Source organism: Podarcis liolepis (genome assembly GCF_965112155.1).
Source record: "Podarcis liolepis genome assembly, chromosome: 7".
NCBI lineage: Eukaryota > Metazoa > Chordata > Lepidosauria > Squamata > Lacertidae > Podarcis > Podarcis liolepis.
Genome location: NC_139561.1, coordinates 83,634,418 through 83,658,905, shown reverse-complemented (window position 1 = coordinate 83,658,905; position 24,488 = coordinate 83,634,418). Strand labels below are relative to the sequence as shown.

Genomic DNA, 24,488 nt, shown 5'->3' with positions numbered 1-24,488 from the left:
TTCCAGGAGTCCATTTGACTCCTGAAACGGTTCAAAAACCAAGGAACGGCTTCCGATTGGCTGCAGGAGCTTCCTGCACTCAAGCGGAAGCCGCGCCCGACATTTGGCTTCTGAAAAACGTTTGCAAACCGGAACATTCAATTCCAGGTTTGCGGCATTCCGGGGCCGATTTGTTCAGGAGCCAAGCCGTTCGACTACCAAGGTACCACCTTACACATTTAAAATAAGCGCCTCGTTTTCAGTGCTCCGGTTCCAAGGTTACCCTGAAACACAGACTTCTGTCCTTCCTCCTCCCCCTTTCCCCCCCTCACATCCCTGTTACCTTCCTCCGGGGTTTGATCCTGGCTTGCAGAACAAGAGCGAACCAGGGTTTGCTGCAGACGACTAGGAAAACTGTGGTTTGCCTCAAATCAGGAACCTGGGGCGGGGAGGGGGAGGGCAAATTCCATGTTCCGCAACGGTTGAGGGTTACCCAAATGCAAAATTCATTTTTTATTTAAACGGAGGATCATTCAACCATCCAATTCCCTGCTTGCAGTCTGGAGCAACAGATTCCAGGAATGCGTCACAGCAATCTTGTTTGTCAAGAGAGTCCTTTGAGATTTTGACAGCCCCGGGGACTGGCACCACCGGGCGGCAGCAGGTGGATGCCAGCTGGGCGCCTCTTGCCTCTCGGGGCCTGGCACTGCACCCACGACCGCTTGCTTTTCCCGTTTCCAGGACAGCGAGGAGCTCTGCAACCTCATGCGCCCCGAAGGCCCCCTGGCCCTGGAGCTGCGCTGGAGGACCAAGCCGCTGCCTCGCTCGCCTTACCTGGTGGTGCATTTCCACGGCGGCGGCTTCGTGGCGCAGACCTCCAAGTCGCACGAGCCCTACTTGAAATCCTGGGCTCAGGAACTGGGCGCCCCCATCCTCTCCATCGACTACTCGCTGGCGCCGGAGGCTCCCTTTCCTCGGGCCTTGGAAGAGTGTTTCTATGCCTACTGCTGGGCCATCAAGAACTGCCACCTGTTGGGTGAGAAAAGGAGGGCTGGGGGGAAGGAAGGAGGTGGGGGCCAGAACTGGGCCTTGGCCACAGTGGCCTGAGGGGAACCAGCTGCTAAGATCCTCCTCGGAAGATCACAGGAAGCTGCTCTCTCCTGGCTCTGACCATCTGTCTGCCTAGATCAGTGTGTCCCTATGCCAGGCATGGACCACAGCTCCCATCTTTAGGGTTGCCATACAGCCGGGAAAACCAGGACATGTCCTCTTTTGCGGGGCCAACATGCAGATTTGGGCAGATTTTTAAATTTTAAAGGAAGTGTCCGGGTTTTTCGGGCTTAGGCGGCTTGGACTGTTCTCTATTTTGCTCTTCAAGATATGGCAACCGTAGCCTCTTAGAATCATAGAATGGTAGAGTTGGAAGGGACCACGTCTATTCTCTAGTCCCTGCAATGCAGGAATCTTTTCCCCCAACGTGGGACTCTCACCCACGACCCCGAGATTAACTGTCTCACGCTCTGCCAACTGAGCTTTCCCAGGAATGACCCTGACCATTGGCCATACTGGCTGGGAACAGAGAGTCAAGGAGCCTCCAGGGCAGGGGCCCAGGTTCCCCCCATCCTTGCCCTGTGCCCAAATCTCAGGCAGAACTCGGTTTCCCAGGTGTCCTTCCAGAGATGGTAGGAGGAACATTGCGCATGCAGAGCTGGAGACCTCCAGATCTGAATGACATCTCCCACTAGCGCCCCAGCAAGCATGGCTCCAGCAAACAACATCGGGGGGGGGTCACATTCAGTGTAAGGTCTACTCTGTGTAAATGCCTTGTTTGCATAGAGCTAATAGAGCTAAAAATAATAATAATGAAAGCCTTCTACCAGCTTTTGCCCCGCTTCCGGCGCACAACGAGTTTCCAACACCAGCCACCCAGCCAGGCTTCTCTTGGGGCTCACAGCCACGGCTTCCCATGTTGCTTTGTTCGTTGACTTATTATTTCATGAAATTTATGCACCCGCCGGGCTGTAAAAGTAAAAATTAAATCTCAAAGATGTTTACAGAAAGAGGGAAGCAATCAAATTACTGTTGCGAGCAGTCGAAAGCTGCTAATTAAAGCATTTTTGAAAAATAGTAATAATTAAAAATCATGATCAACGAGAAAAAGATTAAAACACGTATCATCAGTCTGGATCAGTGGTTCCCAATTAGCTAAGTACTGTGAAGCTCCTATTTTTTCAAAAACCAAGCCAGGGACGCCCGCTGCTTTTGAAAAACATTGATACCTCTATGGTAGTTTTCTGTTATGTCCCACGGAACCCTTGGGGTCCACAGACCACCAGTTGGGAACCACTGATCTACATGTGCCTAAAGAAAAAGGAAGTGCGGGCATTCAGAGAGGGTTCTGCTGCTGGGTTTTGAAAAAGAGCCCTCTGCCCTGCTTGCCCCGAGTGGTTCTGACCTTTTTTCTCTCCCCTGCTGCTTGGCAGGTTCCACAGCCCAGACGGTGTGCCTCGCGGGAGACAGCGCTGGCGGAAACCTGTGCATCACGGTCTCCATGCGGGCGGCCGCCTTCGGGATCAAGATGCCCGACGGGATCATGGCGGCGTACCCGGCCACCCTCATGCAGGTCTCGGCCTCGCCCTCCCGCCTCCTCACCTTGCTCGACCCGCTCCTGCCTCTGAGCGTGCTGTGCAAGTGCCTCAGTGCCTATGCCGGTGAGGGCAGGGGGTGCTCGGGGGGCAAGAGGGGTATCACTCCTGGCGGGCAAAGGGAAGCGGCGGTTGAAGGTCGTAGGGTTAGTTAAGCTTGGCTATGTGGTCGGTTGGCATCTGTCTGTCTCGGGAGACCAGGGAGGACTGCGCCTTTGGGAGTGAAGTCAAACCATTGGAGAGTTACAGCGCCTGCTGTGGCTGTTGAGCCTGATAAGGGAGAGACATGTTTTGTTGCAGCTGGGGCAGAAGAAGGCGTCCCGTTGTGTGGCTGCATGCTTATTCTCACTGCGCTCCTCCCAGCGGTCATTTCTGCTCTGGCCACTACTGTCGATGCACGACTTGACTGCTTGTCTCCAGGCACGTCTGCAAAGGATTCCCACGTGGCAGAGTTGACACTGCCAGACTTCCTGTCTCATTTGCAGACATCTTTGAAATACAGAGTTGAAGGCATCTGGCTTCAGACACACTGTGGCGTTTCTGCTGCTGCTTTTAAAACGCAAAACTGTTTTCTCTTTATTTCACCGCAGCCCCGTAAGGCAGCTGTCAATCCTTGTGTAAGATAGATAGGTAATTTATTACGGCCGGAGACCAGCTTATAAAACACACTTGGGGGTACAGTCACAGAAGGAAAACAAACAATGTACAACAATAAATTAGGGACGCGGGTGGCGCTGTGGGTTAAACCACAGAGTCTAGGACTTGCTGATCAGGTCCCTCCTCCTGCCAACCTAGCAGTTCGAAAGCACGTCAAAGTGCAAGTAGATAAATAGGTACCACTCTGGTGGGAAGGTAAACAGCATTTCTGTGTGCTGCTCTGGTTCTCCAGAAGCGGCTTAGTCATGCTGGCCACATGACCCGGAAGCTGTACGCCGGCTCCCTCGGCCAATAAAGCGAGATGAGCGCGCAACCCCAGAGTCGGTCACGACTGGACCTAATGGTCAGGGGTCCGCTTTACCTTTACCTTACAACAATAAATTTAAAATTAATAAATGTGATAAGCGTATAGACACTTGAAACTTTAAGATAAACTACCGCAGGGAGCTGACCCAGATTCACCCATGGAACCGAGTTTGGGGATTTTCTTAACGAACTAGTTTGAGTCAGGAGATGGTCTGCGCCTACAGATCTGTACACAGAATCTGGCGACCATCCGGGTCGTCTTCTGATCTTTGCCTAACAGGAAAAGGTCGAATTTTTGCTTTTCCGGGAGGTCAGCGAGCCTCACCAGTAGGCAGCACATATACTAAAACTTGTACAGTGGTACCTCGGGTTAAGTACTTAATTTGTTCCGGAGGTCCGTTCTTAAACTGAAACTGTTCTTAACCTGAAGCACCACTTTAGCTAATGGGCCTCCTGCTGCTGCCGCGCCGCCTGAGCCCAATTTCTGTTCTTATCCTGAAGCACTATTTCTGGGTTAGCGGAGTGTGTAACCTGAAGCGTATGTAACCTGAAGCGTATGTAACCCGAGGTACCACTGTATAAGACTTGTACCCCGAATAAAACCAGAAAATGAAAGAGGTGGTGAGGAGTACCGTGAGAGGTGTAGGAAAGGGAGCCGGAAGGTTATAAGGGCATGGCAAAAATCTGGGTGTGTTTGTACGGTTTTAGGGAACCCGTCTCGTCCTGACTGTCTGGGTTTCTTTCCCCCCTTTCCATTCCAAGGGATGGAGCCAGAACAGTGCGAGTCTCCCACCCTGGAGAAACTGAGCCCCGTGAACATGGTGCGCCGAGACACCACCATGCTCTTCCGAGACTTGCGCCTGGGAGCCTCCTCCTTGTTTGGTTCCTTGCTGGAGAACACGGGCAAGATCAATGGGGCTGACGCCCCGATAGGTAAGAAGCAGCCCTCCCCCATCTCTCCTCGGCCTCGCCATATTTTCTTGCTCTTCATTCCCCGCCGTCCTCTGACCCATCTTGTCTCTGCAGGGCGTTGCCCCTTCTCCTGGGGCCTGCGGGGCTCCTGCCGGTGCCCCCTGGCCCAGCTGCTGGCGATGCTGTCCCTGGCGCGGCTCTTCCGATTGCAGGGCCTGATTCTTACTAACCCGGCAGCTGGTAGGAGCCGCCTCCTGCCCCTAACGGCATGCAGCGCTGCTTGAGGCGAGGAGAAGGGGGCAGGGCTGCATCAATGCCCTTGCTGGCCAGCCCAGGGGAGGGTCCTGCGGCTGGCACAGGGTGGCATATGCAATGGCATCGTCTGAACAGGGCGGGCTGGCTTGGAGTGGTGTTATTGTTGTTGTTGCTGCTGCTGGCTCAGCATGGCATTTGTGGGAAAGAGCTAGATAAGGCATTGGAGACAGAGAACCTCCGATTTTGCACTGCTCTATTCTCATTCTGCAATATTGATTCTGGCATGCTTGCATGCAGAAATCTCAGCTTTTCTCTCTGCATTCCGCTCTTTTTTTCCAAAATTTTTTATTGATTTTTCCATGTATTTAAACAACTAAACAAACAAGCAAACATAAATCTTAAATGTAATAATTCCATTTTTCTTTACCTTGTTGGGTGACTTCCCCGACTCCCCCAGGCTGAGTTTCAATGTATATCATTGTAACAGTTTTCCAAAACTGTTTTCACATATAATTTACTTAATCAATTAACAGCTTTCTTCTCATTTTTACTTTAAACATATTATTCTATAACATCACTTGTTTAAATCCTAGGCCAATCTGGTACTTGCAAGTATTTCTATTTATCTTAACATATTTAGCTAAATAGTCTTTAAATTTCTTCCATTCCTCCTGGTACTCCTCCTCCTTCTGGTCACGGACTCTTTCGCTCTTTTAACGGTTCCATGAATCTCTAGGTTGAGAGGGAAAGGAAAAAGAGTTTGTTCACTCAGGCTGGATCTACACTGATCTGTAAACACTTTTAAAAAAGTAATATAGCTCTCAATGCAAATCTCCATTGACGACAGATCGCTGCTCTATAGTGCCCTCTGGTGTCATGTTTTTATAACACAATTTTAAACGTTTTAACTGAGCAATGTAGATTAGTCCCCAGATTTCCGGTTTTGATGACCTGAGCCAAATTGGACCATTGTTTCTCTCTCTCCTCTTCGTCCCCCCAGCTGCCACCTCACCTGCTGCACTGTTGAAGGCTACAACCTTGTTTCCTTTCTTTCTGCCGCCCTTCAGGCAAAAACTGAGATTCTCAGAATTCTGCAGGGGTTTCTGTGTCCTTTGTTTTTAGGTCACATTCCTTATGGCAGCTGCTGCTTGGGAAAGTCTCACCTGAGCAAACTGACAGTTACAGCCTGTTACACTGGGCCAGCATCGCGTGCAGCACAATCCCTGTGCAAAACAGCCTGGCATTGATTGGCAGCTGCTCACGCCAATGGGCCTCAAGGAGGCTGCCTTCCTTCCCGTCATTGGCTGACTCTTTCCCATGGCGCACGCTGCTGGGGAAGGGAGCAGGAAGGGGAGAAGGGGGATTATGTTTGCATCCTCACAGGGAAGCAGTAGAGCCTGTGCTTCTTTGTGCAGAAGGTCCCAGCTTCAACCCTTGGGATCACCGGGTAAAAAGATCTTTGCTAACAGACCCGGGAAAGACACTTGTATGAGGCTCTGCAGAGTGACAGCTGGGGAACGGAGCTGGGTTGGTGGGTCGTCTGTTTGGGCCAAATTCAGCTTTCCATGTTCTATGCAAAGGTGTCTCTGGTTCCACTTTAAGAGGCAATCTCTGACAATCGCTGGGAATCACAGGCAAGGAGAAACGGCTGCTGATCTCAGGTTATGCTTGGAGGCGTCCCATGGGCAACTGGCCAGTCCCTGTTAGTACAGAGGGCTGGACCAGATTGGCTCTTCTGTTCTTCTACCCACAAAGCAAGCTGTGCCCTTGTTTTGCAGAGGGACTCCCACTTTTGTGCTTTAGTCTGGATTTTTTGAGGTGTCATGTCAGGCATGTTCAAAGTCTGTTGCGGCAATTTATTTTCTGGGGGGAAATCCTAAAAAACCATCAACAACTTCAATCCTAAAAAAAGGTTAACAACTTTGGTTGGCCTTTTGGCCCTCACGGCCCTTCACTTCATCAAATCTGGCCCTCCTTAAAAAAGGTTGAACACCACTGTGGTAGATGGTGATTTTAATTTGTATATCAGTCTTTCATGCGAAGATCTCAGGGCAGTTCACAGCATGAAATACAGACTAAAACCACAAAGCAGATAATAAATGTTATAATTTATTATTATAATAATGGTTTTATAACTTGCTGGAAGCTGGCCAGAGTGTCTGGGGCAGCCCAGTCAGATGGGCAGCGTATTATTATTATTATTATTATTATTATTATTATTATTATTATTATTACAACAAAATAAATCAAATTCTCCTCCCACAAACACATTTAAAAAGACATGGATTGGCTAATTAAACAAAGACTAGGGAGAAGAGGAATGTTTTTGCCTGGCGCCTAAAGATAGGCAATGAAGGCACCAGACGAGCCTCCCTGGGAAGAGCATTTCACAAATGGGGAGCCACTGCAGAAAAGGCCCTTTCTCATGTTGCCACCCTCTGGACCTCTCATGGACCCAAAGAAGGGCCTCAGATGATGATTGCAGAGTCTGGGTCAGTTTATATGGGGAGAGGCGTCATGGAACTTTGAAGTGTCAGGCATAGCTCTAATGGCTTTAGCCCAAACATAGCAGAGTTTTCCTGCACAGCGAAGAAGCTAGTCGAGGTGGAAATGACTAGTCAGCTAGACTCAGAATAACTATTTACAGGATTTATTAAAAGGAAAAATAAAACCAGCAGAGTTTCTGCATACAAAACAAAGCAAAATAAATCCTTTCTTTCTCTCTCATACACAGCACTTCTACTCCTACTCCTAACACACCTAACACCAAACTGTGCTAGCATTTCTAGATAACAGAGTTGAGTGCTGGTCGTTAACCAATCAGAGTAAGTAGTTTCTAGGTCAAGCAGATCTTGGCTTTCTGCCAAGAGTAAATTGACACTGCCTTGAGTTAATTGTGTGAATTGTAAGTTCCCATGAGAATCAATTAACAGAAACTGATCAAGGCGGTCCTTGAGGTATTGTGGTTTGTTTGTTGTTATTGTTTAGTTGTGTCCGACTCCTCGTGACCCCATGGACCAGAGCACGCCAGGCACTCCTGTCTTCCACTGCCTCCCGCAGTTTGGTCAAACTCATGCTGGTAGCTTCGCGAACACTGTCCAACCATCTGGTCCTCTGTCGTCCCCTTCTCCTTGTGCCCTCCATCTTTCCCAGCATCAGGGTCTTTTCCAGGGAGTCTTCTCTTCCCATGAGGTGGCCAAAGTATTGGAGCCTCAGCTTCACAATCTGTCCTTCCAGTGAGCACTCAGGGCTGATTTCCTTCAGAATGGATAGTGCGGTTTGTTTACAAAACTGCAAAGAACCATGTGATAGCAAGGAGGAGGCAGTGGAGGGGGGTAGCATTTGGGGGGGGTCCTAGCCAGGGAAGGTATGGGGAGATGTGTGGCGTGGACAGGTAGGGCAGTGTGCTCCCTGCAACAAGAGGACATTCTGCCCCCTTTGTAAACTGAGCATTTTACCGCAGTCCCCAGGGGTGCTTCCTAGATCAGGTGTCGCTTTCTCTCCTCGGTATCGGGTTTTGCAGCAAGAAACAGGAAACGAAAGCAGCTGTGGGCTGTGACCACGGAGGGGAAGGGAGCAGGTTTATCCTCATTCACCCTATTATTATTATTAATATTATTATTAATTGAATTTCTATACAGTGGTACCTCGGATTAAGAACTTAATTCGTTCTGGAGATCTGTTCTTAACCTGAAACTGTTCTTAACCTGAGGTACCACTTTAGCTAATGGGGCCTCCTGCTGCCGCCACGCGATTTGTGTTGTCATCCTGAAGCAAAGTTCTTAACCCAAAGTACTATTTCTGTGTTAGTAGAGTCTGTAACCTGAAGCGTCTGTAAACTGAAGCGTCTGTAACCCAAGGTACCACTGTACCGCCTTATACCTCAGGGTCTCAAGGAGGTTCACAGAACAAAATCAAAATATAAAACCACAAAATATATAACCAAAATAAAAACAACAACCCAATAACCACCTCTCCCCAAACCCAGAAGCTGCTACTGTGTGTGCACAGAGAGGGAGGGAAGAGTTATTGTGTGAACATTGGCTCTAGGGAAACAGTGAACGCTGGGATTTGTGCCGAGAGGGGCAACGACGGGTCTCACTGTGGTCGAAACTGCACTGTGAGGCACTCACTAACCAGTCACTCCCCACACAGAGCCTGTGAGGAAGAGCATCTCCGAGGTGGGCCTCAAATCCAAGTCACTCGCCAGCAACAAAGAATCCCGCAAGAGCCAGACCTATCAGAACCTTTCCTGTGCCTCGGATGCCTCTCCAGCCCAAAGCCCTGCCCAAAGCCCCACCCCGGCCCCAGACCCGGACCCTCCGGCAGCCAGCTTCTTCATGAGCGACGGCAAGCACGAGGCGGTGCCCCCCAGCTACGACGGCACCCTGACCTTCCCCGACGGCTTCCAGCCTCTGCGCTCCGACCAGCCGGCCACCTGCATGCCCCTGGAGCTGTCGCCCATCGTCAAGAACCCGTTCATGTCGCCGCTGCTGGCGCCGGACGCGATGCTGAAGGGGCTGCCGCCCATCCACATCGTGGTGAGTGAGGCTGCGGGGTAACGGCACCCATCTTGGCCCCCTGTCCAGTGGCTGGGCTAGCTTGGGGCTCGCGGGTTTCGGGAAGTCAACAAGTTTCAGAGGCGGGTGCTAGGGTCAAGTCAACAATAACTCACAAGGTGTCAGCGAAGTTCAGACTTCATTCAAAGAAACAAAACAGTTCAGGCCTAGTGAGCCCGGTAATTCTCCCTAGTAGGTCTTGTCCCAATGAGGCAGTTGCAAAGGCTCTCTAAGCCTCCTCATCCCCCAGGTCCTTCCCTCGCAATCTGGAAGGATTGGGGAGCTGGTTGCAGCAGGAGTTGGGGACTCCCTGGATTCTTCAGTGGCTGGTCTCATCTCTGCCTCCTGGCCCCCTTCCTCTCCTGCCTCTGATTCTGGACTGCTCTCTGCCACAGCCTCTCCCTGCTCACTAAACTCTGTTACCTCTCCAGCTTCGGACACCTTCTTTTCCCAGTCTTCTCCTTCTTCCCCCTCTGACCACTCATTGTCGTCCCACCACCAGTCCCCGGGCTCTGAATCTTCTTCCCCTGGGGGTGCCCTGGGGGGGGGGGTTCCCCGAATGATGCCTCTCACCGCTCTTCTGCATCCAGCCAGTCCATGACAACAGGATACAAAAGTTAGCAGGCCGACCTCCCTCGGGCTTCACAAAACTGCACAGTTGGTTGGCAGGGTGTGGGGGAACAGGTTTCAGCAGCACGTGTTAAGGAAGCCTTTGCCAGGGACTCCCATTGGCTCCAGTCCCGGCTAGGGGCCGATGGGAGTTGGGGTCCCAAACACCTAAAATTCACCAAGTTGGCAAAAGCTGTCTTAAGGGAAGAGGTGCCAGGGAGTTCTCTGGGGCGGTGTGGGATGGGGAAAGAAGCAAGGGAGCGGCTATGTTGGGCATTTCAGCATCTCTTCTCCAGAAAACAGCCTACCGGATGCCTCAGGGGGAGAGTCGCCCCTTGGCATGATGGGAATATCCTTCCATTCATCAGATGGCCAGGCAAACCCTCTGCAGGAGTCTCCTATCTCTCACCCTGTCCTTTGCCCCACCCTCCTCTGGACCCCCACATCTCCCACCCCACCCACACGGCAATTGGGCAGGGTTGTCGCAGGTTCTCCACCCCCTGGTTTACAGGTGGCAGCCCAGAGCCGCGCATTCACTCTGCCTCCCTTCCCTGCCTCTCCCTAGGCTTGCGCCCTCGACCCCATGCTGGACGACTCGGTGATGTTTGCCCGGCGGCTCCGAGCGCTGGGGCAGCCGGTGACTCTGCGGGTGGTGCAGGACCTCCCCCACGGCTTCCTGAGCCTCTCCCAGCTGTGCCGCGAAACGCGCCAGGCCTCTGCCCTATGCACAGAGCTCATCCGGGACATCCTGGTCCCCCAGGATCCGGCCACGCAGCAGCCCGCGGCCACTGCCTCCCACCGGAAGCACCGGAAGCTGGAGAGGACCTTCCACAGCACCGAGGCTGCCGCCAGCCACACCCCCGCCCAGGAGAACAGCGCGGCGACGGCCGCCGAACAGGAGAGGCCAAACGGCGCGGCGGTGGGGAGCGGTGCAACGCCCGACGGCCAGGCCAGAGCAGCCCGGGAGCACCAGGAGGGCAGCAGGTCCCCCGAAGGCCAGCAAAGCGGGGCCACAGACAGGTCCACACCCGCCTCGGGTCCCGGCCCCTCCGACGGCACGGTGGGCAGGGGGGTGGGGGCCTGAGCCCTCCTGCATCACTGGAACCGCTCTGTTTGAGAAGGTGTGGCGTGGCTTCATTTTGCAGTGGAAATCCCTCTTGGTGCTTTTTTCTATCTGCCCACTCCTGCCATTGGTGGGTTGCGGGAGGCAAATGTCCCGTTGCTTCCAAAACCCGGGGGCCGGTTGCCCCGTATTCTCCGTTTTTATACATGTTGGAGTGTTTTTTAAAAGGGCAGAACCCCGCTGCCGATGGGTCCTGGCAGTCCTGGAGTTTATGCGCCTCCTTCTCGCCCAGCGGCCCCTTCCACAATCCCGCTCCTTTCTTCGCACACCAGCAGCCCCCCCCCCCACATGCCTTCCTATGCACATAACACCCCACTGCCGCCAGAGCACCCCCAAGGACGATCTGTGCTGGGGGTGCGACTTGGCACAGATGAGCACAAGCACTGACCTCCCTTCTCCTTCTCGGGAGGAAACGGGGGAGCAGGGCAGCTTCCCAGTTCTTGCAGGGCTGCCCAGCCCCCTCCTCTCCCTTGCACAATAAGCATAAAATCAGCCACTGCCCAGTCCCAACCCTCGATGGGGCGTACCGGCTGCCACTTCTCAGTATTCACTTTTGTTCTTGGGGGACGCAATCCACCACACTGTGACCTTCCTGTCCTCCAAACTTAACAAGCTCCCCCCACTTGCCTTTCACTGTTGTTGTTGCTGCTGCTACAAACCAAACCGGGGGGGGGGGGAGGGAGAGAAGATCTGGGTGCTTCTACCCTCCTGAAAAAGGGCTGTGGTGTTCCCACCCCACCTGCAAGGAATGCGGCGGGGGGCGGGGGAACTATTTTTGTAAATAAAAGCTGGTTCGATTTTGAACGACTCGTCCTCTGTCCTTTGGATGTGTGTGTCCGTGTCCCTTCAAGCAGTCCTGGCAAGGCTGAGAGAGGCGCCCTTGGCCACAGCAATATTGCGCTAATCAAGGCAGCAGTAGCACAGGTAGTGCGTACGGAGAGTGAGGAACCTTTGCGCCTCCTGTTGTCACTGAACTACAACTCCCATCAGCCCCAGTGAGTGGGCCCCATGGTCCAGGGGTACTGGGAGTTGTAGTGCAGCAGCAGCTGGGGGGCCAAAAGTTAGTCTGCATGGCACCTGGGATATGAGATTCCTGCATTTTGGGGGTGGGGTGGGCTAATTGGCCCTTGAGAGTTCCTCCTAACCCTACGTTTCTACAAAAAGCAACTAGCCTATAGCATTTTGTCTAGAAGCATCTAAAGGTAAAGGGACCCCTGACCATTAGGTCCAGTCGTGGCGGACTCTGGGGTTGCGGCGCTCATCTTGCTTTACTGGCTGAGGGAGCCGGCATACAGCTTCCGGGTCATATGGCCAGCATGACTAAGCCGCTTCTGGCGAACCAGAGCAGCGCACAGAAACACCGTTTACCTTCCCGCCAGAGCGGTACCTATTTATCTACTTGCACTTTGAGGTGCTTTCGAACTGCTAGGTGGGCACGGGGATTCGAACCACTGACCTTTTGATCAGCAAGCCCTAGGCTCTGTGCTATAACCCACAGCGCTACCCACATCCCCCTAGAAGCATCTAGCCCACTGTCATCTCCACTGACTAGCCACAGCACTGCAAGGTTTCAGGCAGGGGGTATTGTTCCCATTCCAACCTGGAGATTTTGGGGATCATCTTCTTGCAAAGTGGATTCTCTGCCACTAAGCTACAACCCTTCCCCTTGGGTTTGGGCATATCTGTGTGGCCTGAAAGATGGAGAGGAGGGGGAAGAACTGGATTTATAAAGCTTCCATGCCTAGTTGCCTGAAAGGATCACTCACCCAGCAGTGATGCAACTTACAAGGGTGGTATAGACTGTAAAAAGGCCCTTTCCGACTGAGTCAGGCCTATGCTTCCTTCTAGGCTAAAGCTCTCCTTCGCCTTTCAAGCAAAGGTCTTCCCTAGGGGCGGGGAGATGTGGCAGGGATCGAAGCTGGCATCTGCCACATGCATTTCTCCCAACTGGAACAGCGTGGAGGGTTTGCAGCCCTAAGGAATTGCACAAGCGACTTCTGCCTTGCAGAAGGGCTGCAACCGCCGTGCCGCTGCATGGCATGTAGCAATTCGAAGGTTTCTTTTGCAAGAGTGGGCTGTGAGAGCAACTGGAGCAGGGGAGGTGGGGGGGGGAATCGACAGGCTTTTGGGGCAAGGGGAGGTGCAGGAACACACCCAGTTCTAGCGATTGAGAAAAGGGGATGGGTTTTCACAAGGTACTGCAGAATTGAGCCAGTTCTCAACCACAGAACATACTGTGCTCAAGTCTGCAGCAACTTCTGGGTCCCTTGGGTTGGGTCCTCTATAAAAACCAGACCACTTCTTCATATTTTGTGCTGGAGTGCTGCTGGCTGAGCCCCACCAGAGGTCCAGAGGGCATCTTTGGCTCTCCTAACAACCAGCCTTTGCTGGGAATCAGGCAGATTATAGCACTTCAACTGTCATGGCTGCCCCCAAAGAATCATGGGAGCAATGCTTCATAAACAACAGTTCCCAGAATTCTCGGGGGGGAGCTATGTACTTTAGATGTATGTGTGAATGTGACCCAAGTCTTGTGTTTTACACCTGCCCTGCAAACAGTTGTAAGGATAGGCTAGAAAGAGATCTCAGTGGGGAGACAGAATGGGAGGAAGGATGGGGGGGGGGAGGCCTATAAAATCCTAGGGCCAGCTGCCATGCAGTACAACCTACCTGTAGTAGGTTAACCCAAAATGTTGTCATTGGCCAAAGGTCACCCGCAACCTTTGCAGTTGAGTGGCAATTTGAGCCTCATCTCTCAAGCCCTAGGGAAATAGTCTTAACTCAACAATGCAGCCACAATCACCTGTCATTCTCTCAGTTCTGTGCAGCAGTGCAGTTAGGTATTTGACAATGGGCAGACTTCTAGCATCTTAAAAAGCAGAGACATCACCTTGCCAACAAAGGTCTGTATAGTTCAAGTAATGGTTTTCCCAGTAGTGATGTATGGAAGTGAGAGCTGGACCATAAAGAAGGCTGATCGCCGAAGAATTGAGGCTTTGGAATTATGGTGCTGGAGGAGACTCTTGAGAGTCCCATGGACTGCAAGAAGATCCAACCTCTCCATTCTGAAGGAAATCAGCCCTGAGTGCTTACTGGAAGGACAGATTGTGAAGCTGAGGCTCCAATACTTTGGCCACCTCATGAGAAGAGAAGACTCCCTGGAAAAGACCCTGATGTTGGGAAAGATGGAAGGCACAAGGAGAAGGGGACGACAGAGGACGAGATGGTTGGACAGTGTTCTCGAAGCTACCAGCATGAGTTTGACCAAACTGCAGGAGACAATGGAAGACATGAGTGCCTGGCGTGCTCTGGTCCATGGGGTCACGAAGAGTCGGACACGACTAAACAACAACAACAAGACTTCAAGTCAAGAGGGCAGACCGTTTTTCCCCTAGCCCCAAATAATGCCACATTATTTTCTCCTGGAACGCAGCCGCTGCCTGTAATAACAAATAACAAAGCTCAAAATGTGTTAGGGGTCTATAAACATCTTACGAGTGCAGAAGTCCCTGTAAGGGATTTGACTGGTGTTAACACATGTTGTGCATACACATATATATACTGCTCAGCTTGCCAGGTGTCCGTCCTCTTGCATTGCAACAAAAATAGATTGCAGGGTTCTGAACGGCTTTTGTCCTAGTTATATCGAATCCAGGATTAAAATAATAACCAATGTGTTGGCATAAGGACACTGGGCTCTGATGATTAATTCTCTCCTCCCCGTCAGAGGTCATGTTAGCTCAAGATCGGTGTGTTGCAATGTCCTTTCTTTCCTCCCTTCCTTCCTCTCTGCCTGTTGGGATCTTCTGTTGTGCTCAGAAAAGTCTTCTACAAGCAAGGTTATTATACTTTAGTAGGCAAGGCAAAGCAAAAACCTCAATTTAATGGGAAGATTAGTCTTTGTATTTTGCTAATTACAAAACTCTCCCCGCCTACACAACCTGCTTTTCATTCTGAGAGCCTCGTTAGTGTTTTTAATATCCCCCTCTCCTTAAATTAAATAGAGTCATAGAATTGGAGAGTTGGAAGGGATCCTGAGCATCACCTATTAGCCCAACCCCCTGCAATGCAGGAAAATGCAGCTGTCCCGTACAGGGATTGAAGCTACATCCTTGACATTATCAGCACCACACTCTAACCAACTAAGCTTTCCAGGCTGCTGCATATATTTGCTGGTAGAGGTCCTGTACTCCTGGCAAGCAAAAGTTGGGTCCAGCTGTTTGGCAGCTAGTGCAGGACATGGAGCAAAGGGAAAGGCAAGGAAATGGTATTTCAAAGAACCATTGACACAGCAGTGCTAGATTTCCTCCGCACAGTTGAGGGGGCACCAAATGGAGAAGACCCATAACAGAGAAAATCCATTTGGGAGCACCAAATTTTGGCATTCTGCAGGGCGCTATATGATGGAGAGATTACCAAAGTCTTCCCCTGCTTTTCCTGAGACGGGATCTAGTTTTGATCTTTTTGTCTCCCCATATATTAACTGTACAGTACTATTTCTTAGCACGTAACTTGTAGCGTTTTATTCTTTTGCATTTTCCTTTAAAGAAATCTGATTTGATGTTGTCATTGCTGTCCTTCGATCGTTTCAAAGTTGTTGTTTTTTAAAATCCTTTAAAAACAAAACAAAAACATGTTGCAACAGATTTAGGGCGGTGCAGGTGGTTCCCTACAGAGGGCGTCAAACTGAAGAGGTGCAAAATAGCAGCAGTAGTAGTAATGCCACCTATTTAGGGTTACCAGACATCACCGTTTCCCGGGGACAGTTCCCAGTTTTGCGAATAAGTCCCTGGACAAATTCCATCCCCGGAATGTCCCCGGATTTCATCTAATGTCCCTGGGAAATGCAGCAGCGGCAGTCTCAGCAGCCTGGAGCAGTTGGCTCTGGCTGGCTTCAGGAGCTGCTCGGAAGTCCCCATATGATGGTGGTGCAGGGGCTGAAGATGCAGCTTCCGGGCTGCCTCCACCTTCCCTGACCCCAGCAACTAAGCTGTGAAGGGAGGCGTCATACTGCCTATCGGAGCAGCCTCCCATCTCCTACTTGTGTGCAAGCAGGAGCAGGCAGGGATCTCTCAGCTGTGAAGGGAGGCTTCACACTGCCTATCAAAGCTTGTGTTATGTACTGAGTTCAATAGGATCCAAACTGAAGCAGTCTGATTGGTCCTAGAACAATGCAGCAGTATGATTGGTTGGCAGGACCACCCAATCATGCTCCAGATATAAGTGAATCCACAACCTGATTGGCTTACAGTAGAATTCCAGAATTAGCCAATCATGTGCAGCCCATTGTGTAAATAATGTATATAAAGCAGATACTTTGAGGGGACTTTCATTCATTCCTCCTCACCACTATGAGCTGACTAAAGAGCATGAAATCACTTTGCGACTCTGAGTATATATCAGCTTGCGTGCAGCAGGAGGGGCAAGGATGTCTCAGTTAGGCAAGGGGAAGCCTCCCTTTGCAGCTGAGGGATCCCTGCCCCCTCCCGCTTGCACGCAGGTAGGGATGGGATTGGAGGCTGCTCTGATGGGAAGGGAGGCATTGCGCTGCCTGAGAGATCCCTGCCCCCTTCTGCTTGCATGCAAGTAGGAATGGGATTGGGGCTGCTCCGATGGGGAGGCATCGCGGTGCCCAAGCCGCGCTGCCGCTGCTCTCAACCCTCCTTCTCCGCCTTCCATGCCTGACCCACTGTGCACCGCTTCCCCACCACCACCACCGAAGATCCAACTCAGGGGCTGCCCAGGCTCATGGAGAAAGGAGACAGAAGCCTCGTAGGAAGGGGAAACGTGGCGGTTGAGGTCAAAGTGGTGGCCACCCTTCTGCCGCCGCCATTGCTGCAACATCAACGTCCCGAACGTGTAGTATTTATTCATTTAAAGTATCCCCGGATTCATTGAAAGAAATTTGATAACCTTAATCTATATGCATGATGCATATCTACTCAAAAGTGAGTCGGGGCGCCAAATATTGTCCTCACTCAGGATGCCCTGTTACCCAAGTCTGTCCCTGGCTGTAGGAAGGGGAAATAGAAGTGCCAAATGGGGAGGTGGAGAAGACACATTGGGGGCACTGCTTTTGCACGTTGCTGCTGTGTTTTATATACAGTGGTACCTTGGGTTAAGAACTTAATTCATTCTGGAGATCCGTTCTTAACCTGAAACTGTTCTTAACCTGAAGCACCACTTTAGCTAATGGGGTCTCCTGTTGCCTCCGCCGCGCGATTTCTATTCTCATCCTGAAGCAAAGTTCTTAACCTGAGGTACTATTTCTAGGTTGGCAGAGTCTGTAACCTGAAGCGTCCGTAAACCGAGGTACCACTGTATTGTAAGCCGCCCTGGGACCCCCGGAAGAAGGGCGGCATAGGAATTTCATAAATGACAGTGTGAGGGAATTTCTGTGGAAGGAGGCAGTGGTGTGGAAGGTGGCATGGAGGTGGGGCTGGCTGCTTTCAGGAGGCTCCTGCCAACGGGCCAGAGGCTCCTGTGGGGTTCAGTGTGAGGTGGGGCGATGCCTCGTTGTCCCCAGGCATCGGACTCTTTCCAGGCGGAGGGATACGGTTCCGCTTCTGCTCGCACGACCCCTTCACTCCCCCCGTCCCCTCGCAACGAGCCCCAGCGGCGGGTCGCTCCGCGGAGCAATCCCTGCCCTTGCCCGCCTGGGGGAAAAAGTCCCGGACCCTCCGAGAGGGCGGATTCCAAGATGGCGGCGCGGCCGGGTTGCCGCGAGTGGCCTTGACGGAGCCGGTGTGAAGCGACCGCCTCGGAGGCCCTAAGAAGCGGCAGCGGTCCCTTCCCCACGCCCGAAGAGAGACGACAAGGCGCCGGTGGTGGGGCCGGCGAGCGGGCCGCGGTTACGGGTGAGGAGCGGCGCATCTCACGTAACTTGCGTCCGTCTGCGACCAGGGACGCAGGGGCGTACGGTGCGGGAAGAGCGTAGCAGGCGTCTGTGAATAGCTCGGTTGAATGGGGAGAGAGCGAGGAGCTACGCGAACAGCGCAGCGGGGAGATCAGGGCGCCCGGCAGGGGTCGCTGCGCGCGCAGCTTCGAAGTTCGAAGAGGCGCAGATGGGCGAGGGCGGGGGCAGTAAGGCGCTTTACGCAAGCGGAGTAGAACGCTTTCGAGAATAGTAGTAAGGAGGCACATGCGCGCCGGTGGGAGGCTCAATGTTTCGCTGAGGTTTTCATTGTGTTCTTGGAGAAAACAGCCTTAAACAAACGATGCGTTAAATGCCCATTTAAAACTAATAAGCGTTCCCATGCATTCTAAGCATTAGGATAAATAGTCTCTTTTTTTGCATTCCTTTCCCAGTCGATATCCCTCCAAAGTGAGGGAAAATAAATAATTTCATTCATAAAAGGGTCCTAGCATTCGATGCACAAAGAGGTGATCTGGTGGCAATTGCAGGGATGACATGTTATTCGGCAATCATTTTCTGTCTGTGCCTGTTGGATTTTCGCTATAGCGGTTCTTCAGCTGTCAAGTTCACAAAATATTACCATTTTGATGTAAATGTTTTTTTGGGGGGATGCAGTTAGCTCAGAGGGGTTGTGCCGAATCGGAGCTTACAGGTACAGTACCCAGCTTTATAGATGTTATTGTTACTTGACTTGAAATTATTGCTTCTGCTTATGTAATTTATTAGCTTTCCTATGTAAATGATCCTTACGTAGCCACGAGCAGCAAAAAAGTGTGTGAAAGTAAATGAGTGGGCTAGTAGCATCACTTGCAGGCTACTCACTTTTGTAGGTTTATTTTAAAAGTTGGCTAAAACAGCTCTTGTGGCAGCTTACAAGGCTAGTTAGATACAATGGGCCAATTTGTTTGTGACGTTAAACTATATGCTTCCATCATTGTTACTACTATTATTACAGTGGTGCCCCGCAAGACGGAAAACCCGCTAGACGAAAGGGTTTTCCGTTTTGGAGGTGCTTCGCAAGACGAAAATGTCTTGCAAGTTCCTGTGGGTTTTTTTCCCTCCCCCCCCCTTTTTTCTAAGCCGTTTATCAGCTGATCCGATAAGCCGCTAATAGCTCTAATCCGCTAATCCGTCAATGGGCTTGCTTCGCAAGACAAAAAACCGCTAGACGAAGAGAATCACAGAACGGATTCTTTTCGTCTTGCGAGGCACCACTGTACATTTATTACCTGCCCATCACCAGCAGGTCCCAGGACAGGTTACAGTGATTTAAAGTTAAAAACAGTTAAAACAGATCACAGTACAGTAGTAGTATGCTGTCCACTGGGAGACTGGAAATAGAAGATTGGTTTATTTGAAACCAAACACAGACAAAAAAGTCTCCAGAGTTCCGTGTTGTGAATTTAAACAGTAGTTTGTTGAAACAAACCAGGATCAGGTAATGATTAGTAATCCTTTTTGTTAACAGACCATATTTTAAAGTAACCAAAGTTTTCCAAGTTTGGAAATATTTAGAAATTCTGGGTGGGATACTCTCAATTTTCTCCTTCTGGCCATCTCTGGTTAACCGTCAAGGTTATTGTAGTTTATTAGAAGCTCCAGTAAACAGGATGAACTTGCAGTACAATCCTTTGTATGTTTACGCAAAATTAAGTCCCACTGTGTTTGATGCAACTTGTGGAAGTGGCTAACCTCTAGGTGTTGTAGGAACCCAACTCTCATCAACCAGCAGGGCCAATGCCAGGGATGATGGGAGATTTTGTCCTGCATCATCCGGAGGGCCACAGGTTAACCACCACCTTGGCCTAGTAAAAATAGTAAAAACTATTCCAGGCAAGTATTCCGGAAAAGGAATTCCACAAGCCAAATGCCATGAAAGAACACTACCTGCCCCCCAGCCATCTGCTTAATCTCAGGGGTGGGGGGAGTTCCAGAGAAGGAACTACAATGAATATTGTAGCTGCTGAACAGCCTTATATAGGAGAAGGTTGATTAGAGCTCTAAGTTAAAACTAACTCTGAATTGCGCCTGGAAACATTTAAAGCACCCAAGAAATATGATCCCATGGTGAACCCTAGTTAACTGCCTTGCTGTTGTGTTCTTGACCATTTTATGACAAAAGAAAGAGAGTTGTAAACTTGCTAAACTTTTTTACAAGGCAGTAAAGTATTCGTTAAATCTGTAAAATCTCTTTGGGCACATGAATGAAGACATGAAATTTCACCCTTGGTATTAAAGTATCTTATAACTACTTCAATACTTGATGAGATTGCACAGCTGCTTGATGCAGTTGTAGTGACATTATTTTCAACATGGAAATAGCACCTTTGTGAGTTTTCTTATGGGCAAGTCTTTTTATTCCCCTCCACCCAGTCAAACTGAAACTTCTCTTCACCCTAGTTGCTCCTAGACTGAAACAAGGATCAGGTGCCTCCAAGTTCACCTACATGGATATCCAGGTGTCTGGATTCCCTTTTAGTGTGTTGCATATAACTCAGTTGTTCCCTCCTCCCATGTCTTGTCCCCCCTTCCCAGGCACATCAAAAATGGCCCCAGCCTGCGAACGGCTGCAGTTTCGATTTCCTGGCTACGGCGATGGGGTGCTGCACCGGATGGACCAGCTGCGGCAGCAGAGGCGCTTCTGTGACGTGACAGTGCAGGTGAACGACCTGCGGGTTCCCGGGCACCGTGTGGTCTTTGCCGCTTGCTCCCCTTTCTTGCGCGACCAGTTCCTTCTCAATGACTCCCAGGAGGTGTCCGTCTCCCTCTTCCAGAGTCCGGAGATTGGGCGCCAGCTTCTTCTCTCTTGCTACACAGGATGCCTCGAGGTGCCCATCAAGGAACTGGTCAACTACCTAACAGCTGCTTCCTTCTTGCAGATGGGCCACGTGGTGGAGCGCTGTGCGCAGGCAGTCTCCCACTACTTAGTCCCCAAGGCAGACACCCTGCTGCGGGAGGAGCAGGCGGAGGGGAGCTATTCCCAGCAGGATGGGGAAGAAGAAGGGGAGGAGAAGCAACCTCCTTCACCTATGGGAGAGACAGATTCTGAGGATGTCAAAGTGGAAGTGCCTGAGTTCACCCCACGCGACTCCCACGGCCCCTCTTCTCCTGCAATCTCCCTCTCCCTCATCAACTCCGCTGTGGAGATCACGCGCAGCTACCTGCAGGGTTGCTATGACGACGAAGCAAGCAGCGAAGGACTCACTTTCCCTCCAGCAGCTCCTGCCCCTGCCCCTCAGTGGAGGAACTACCCGCTGCATCGTCACCGGCACGGCACGGCCATGGCGTACAGGGACTGGCGGGCGGGTGGCGGGGTGGCATCGTGGAAAGTGCCGGGGCTGGAGCGCCCGTACCGGTGCCCCCGCTGCAACAGTGTGTTCCAGCAGCTGGGGAACTTTGTGAGCCACGTGCAGGAGCACAAGCTCTTCCTGTGCCTCCGCTGCGGCAAAGTCTTCTCGCAGAAGAGCAACCTGACGCGCCACATCCGCGTGCACACCGGCTTCAAGCCCTTCCAGTGCCCCGTCTGCCGCAAGTGCTTCACCCAGAACGCCACCCTGCAGGACCACCTCAACCTCCACAGCGGCATCAAGCCCCACAAGTGCAACTACTGCGAAATGCACTTCACCCACAAACCGGGCCTGCGGCGCCACCTCAAGGAGATGCACGGCAAGAGCACCGTCCAGAACAGCCACGAAGAGATTGAAGAGGTCACCATTGACTTTGATTGATGCGAGAGGAGGGCGGGAGGGGAGGCTGCAAACTGAGCGGTAGATAGTCTTCTGTGAGGCCGGGCAGAGTCTTCAGTCAGTCCAAAATTCCTTTCAGTGAAATATGGGCTACGTGAACTGGGTAAGGGGCAGCCTGCAGACAGAAGCAGTCGACGCAGGGGTGTCACAGGCCACACTCGTTGCTTTTCAAGTAGTAAGGGAAGTGCTGTGGCTATAGAGTGTTTACTGTAGAAGAGCACAGAGGACAAGGAGTGAACCGTCATCTGGATAGGAGACAAAATCGCCCCACAGCAAGGAGAGGTTGTTGAGTGAGGATGTCTAGGCCCGTTTTGTAAATGGGTTCACGTGAGGGGAAGCCGCTGCCTCAGACAGTGGATTTTGGGTGCTCTTAACGGCAGCAGTGGGGACACGAGAGAGCTGGCTCATGGGGCACAATCCACTGGGCAAGCCCCAGTGAAATGAAGGGGAGCCCTGCAAGAATGTGATGGTGCTTTGCTATAGCTCCCTTTCAGTGTGTGTGCGTGTGCAGAAGACCATCATGGTGGATTAGTGTGTAATGGGATTGCGATTTAGATTTCCTACCTCACACGTGTCAGTGTTTGCTCTGGCCCCGGTGTGGCCGCTGCAGAATTAGCCATCTGACTCAACACCAGAAGAACTTAATCAAATAGGGATGACAGGAGATGGAAGTTTACAGTTGATTGATGGATTAAAATTAACGTCATTGGGTTCGGGTGGCAGACACCCGATAATTCTTGAAATGATTGCTAATCTTATAATAAAATATACCACATGTCACTAAAATCGGTCTCCTTACCAAGATGATTGGAAAGTGGTCAACGTTTTGCTGCTGGTTTTTTTGAAAGGGGGCAAGCAAGAAATTAACAAGCCACTTGGCCTAAGGTCTGCCTCTGGTAAATTGAGGGAATACGTTGTTAAGGATAGATGTATGGAGCACACTGAAGAAGTCAGTCTTGCTTACTATCAACATGGCTTCTTCAAAGGGACGTCCTGCATGACCTGCCTTCTTTAGATCTTTGAGAGTGTCTACAACTCCATGTAAGCTATCAGCCTTGACGCCTATATGAAGATTTCTTCTTGTTCAGAGGAAGTATGCCACTGGGTACCAGTTGCTGGGGTGTAACAGCAAGGGAGACTATTGGAATTTTTGGTCTGCGTAAGGCAGTGTTGGTGGACTTTTTGGAGGCATCTTGCTGGTCGCTGATGGAAAATAGATACTGGTCTAGATGGACCTCTAGTCTCACCTCTCAGGTTTATACATCAGCCTTGCATTTAAGCACTAGCCTGGCTGGTGTAAGCAACCAGAAATTGTATGCTGGCAAGCAAGTGGTTTGGCAGAGGAGGGGTGAGCATAGAAACCAGGTGGGCTTCCCAAAAGAGAGGAGCCCTCTTCCTCTGTGCCCAGCATTGAAATGAGGTGACCCACTGTAGGAGAGATGGAGGCAGCCCCCAGCAGACGACGACTACTACTTCATTTGTTTGTTTGTTTATTATTTTGTAGGCTACTAGCTTTCATAGGATTATTTACAACATTCTCTTTCATCCTCTGTTTTCTCTGGGGTAGGAATCACCCGTGATCCCAATAGGCCCTTGTTGGACATCTGCTCCAACTGAGTTAGCGCAGCGACTGGGATGATGGAATTAAAGCTTGCCCGCAATATCTTTGCTTGTCTTTATTTTAAAATAATAATCAAGCAGCTGCAAAACACCCCTTCTCACCACCATTCCTCAACAGCATTGCCTAACAGTACTCTATAACTACGCACTACACCACTTGATCAACTTAAATACAGTTTTCAAATAATTGCCCTATCACATCACTGCATTCAGTGCAGTAGGTAAGCGCCCCCTGCTAATTAGTTAAATTGTTAAGATGCCTCAGGTGTGCTGAATTGTCAAAAGTTCACAGGTGTGCTGCCATGCAGGTTATAATTACAAACGCACACCTCTGAGTAGCACCATTGACCACATTAATATCAAGAAAACCCAGCAGCCCTAGTGTGCTAAATCAGTACAAAGCTCATTTTTTATTCTTAACCCAATTAAGATGCATTCTGGAGAGGTGGACAAAAAGATGATGCTTGAGAAACGCTTTCAGCTTCCTGTATCTTACTGAGGAATTATTGCTCAAGTTCTGAGAACCTTAGTTCTAGGACAAACTTTTCCTTCCCAGCACTTGTGTAACCCATTGCCTCTCATGTGACTTATTTTTCCTGTTGCCTCACATCTGCTGTCGCGAGGACATGTGCTCTTTTGTCCTTAAGCACTGACAGCCTGACTTACCCTGTCAACAAACGAATTTGGAAACCAAATTTGGAAATGACTCAAGATGCCCCAGGAATAATAATGTGGAGTTAATTTCATGCAAGAGATCATGGCTTCAGGTTTGTGTCCTGATCTCTTGGGTCAAGGAAATAGAATGGAAGATCCTGAAAGCCCCAGTTTCTAGAACCAGAGTGATGGAGGGGGGGGGTAATCCTAGAAAGTAAAGTTACCCAATAATAAAAATATCTGAAGAAATGTGCATGCACACAAAAGCTCTTACCAATAGCAAACTTAGTTGGTCTCTAAGGTGCTACTGGAATGAATTTTATTTTGTTTCAACTACGGCAGACCAACATGGCTACCTACCTGCAATATCCACAGTAGTTCATTAACTTGGGTCAAAGTAAAAGGCACAAAATAGCAAGCAAGGTTTTGAGTCATCAGATTGGTTAAGTCTGCATTCGTCTTTGTCTTTAGAGGGAACATAAGATGAGGAAACATACTTAATTTAAT

The 24,488-nt window shown here is 50.7% G+C and overlaps 2 protein-coding genes across 7 annotated transcripts in view; both read left to right on the top strand.

The window, feature by feature from the left end:
- Positions 1–11,849, top strand: part of LIPE (lipase E, hormone sensitive type) — a 120,069-nt gene extending 108,220 nt beyond the window's left edge. For all 5 annotated transcript variants that reach the window (XM_083515805.1, XM_083515802.1, XM_083515801.1 and 2 more), the window contains 5 exons: positions 721–1,015; positions 2,463–2,690; positions 4,350–4,520; positions 8,910–9,295; positions 10,488–11,849. In XM_083515805.1, coding sequence (XP_083371931.1) covers positions 721–1,015; positions 2,463–2,690; positions 4,350–4,520; positions 8,910–9,295; positions 10,488–11,006 — 1,599 coding nt within the window. In that variant the 3' untranslated portion in view covers positions 11,007–11,849. The remainder of the gene's footprint in view (positions 1–720; positions 1,016–2,462; positions 2,691–4,349; positions 4,521–8,909; positions 9,296–10,487) is intronic.
- Positions 11,850–17,723: 5,874 nt separating this feature from the next.
- LOC310712661 (zinc finger and BTB domain-containing protein 26-like) lies at positions 17,724–22,493 on the top strand. Of its 2 annotated transcripts, XM_083515943.1 has the most exons (3): positions 17,732–17,902; positions 20,497–20,621; positions 20,736–22,493. In XM_083515943.1, the coding sequence occupies exons 2-3, from the start codon at positions 20,508–20,510 to the stop codon at positions 21,687–21,689; spliced, it is 1,068 nt and encodes a 355-aa protein (XP_083372069.1). In that variant the 5' UTR covers positions 17,732–17,902; positions 20,497–20,507; the 3' UTR covers positions 21,690–22,493. The 2 variants fall into 2 exon arrangements, with proteins under 2 accessions (XP_083372068.1, XP_083372069.1); XM_083515942.1 differs by having other exon boundaries at positions 17,724–17,902; positions 20,497–22,493.
- The last annotated feature ends 1,995 nt before the right edge of the window (positions 22,494–24,488 follow it).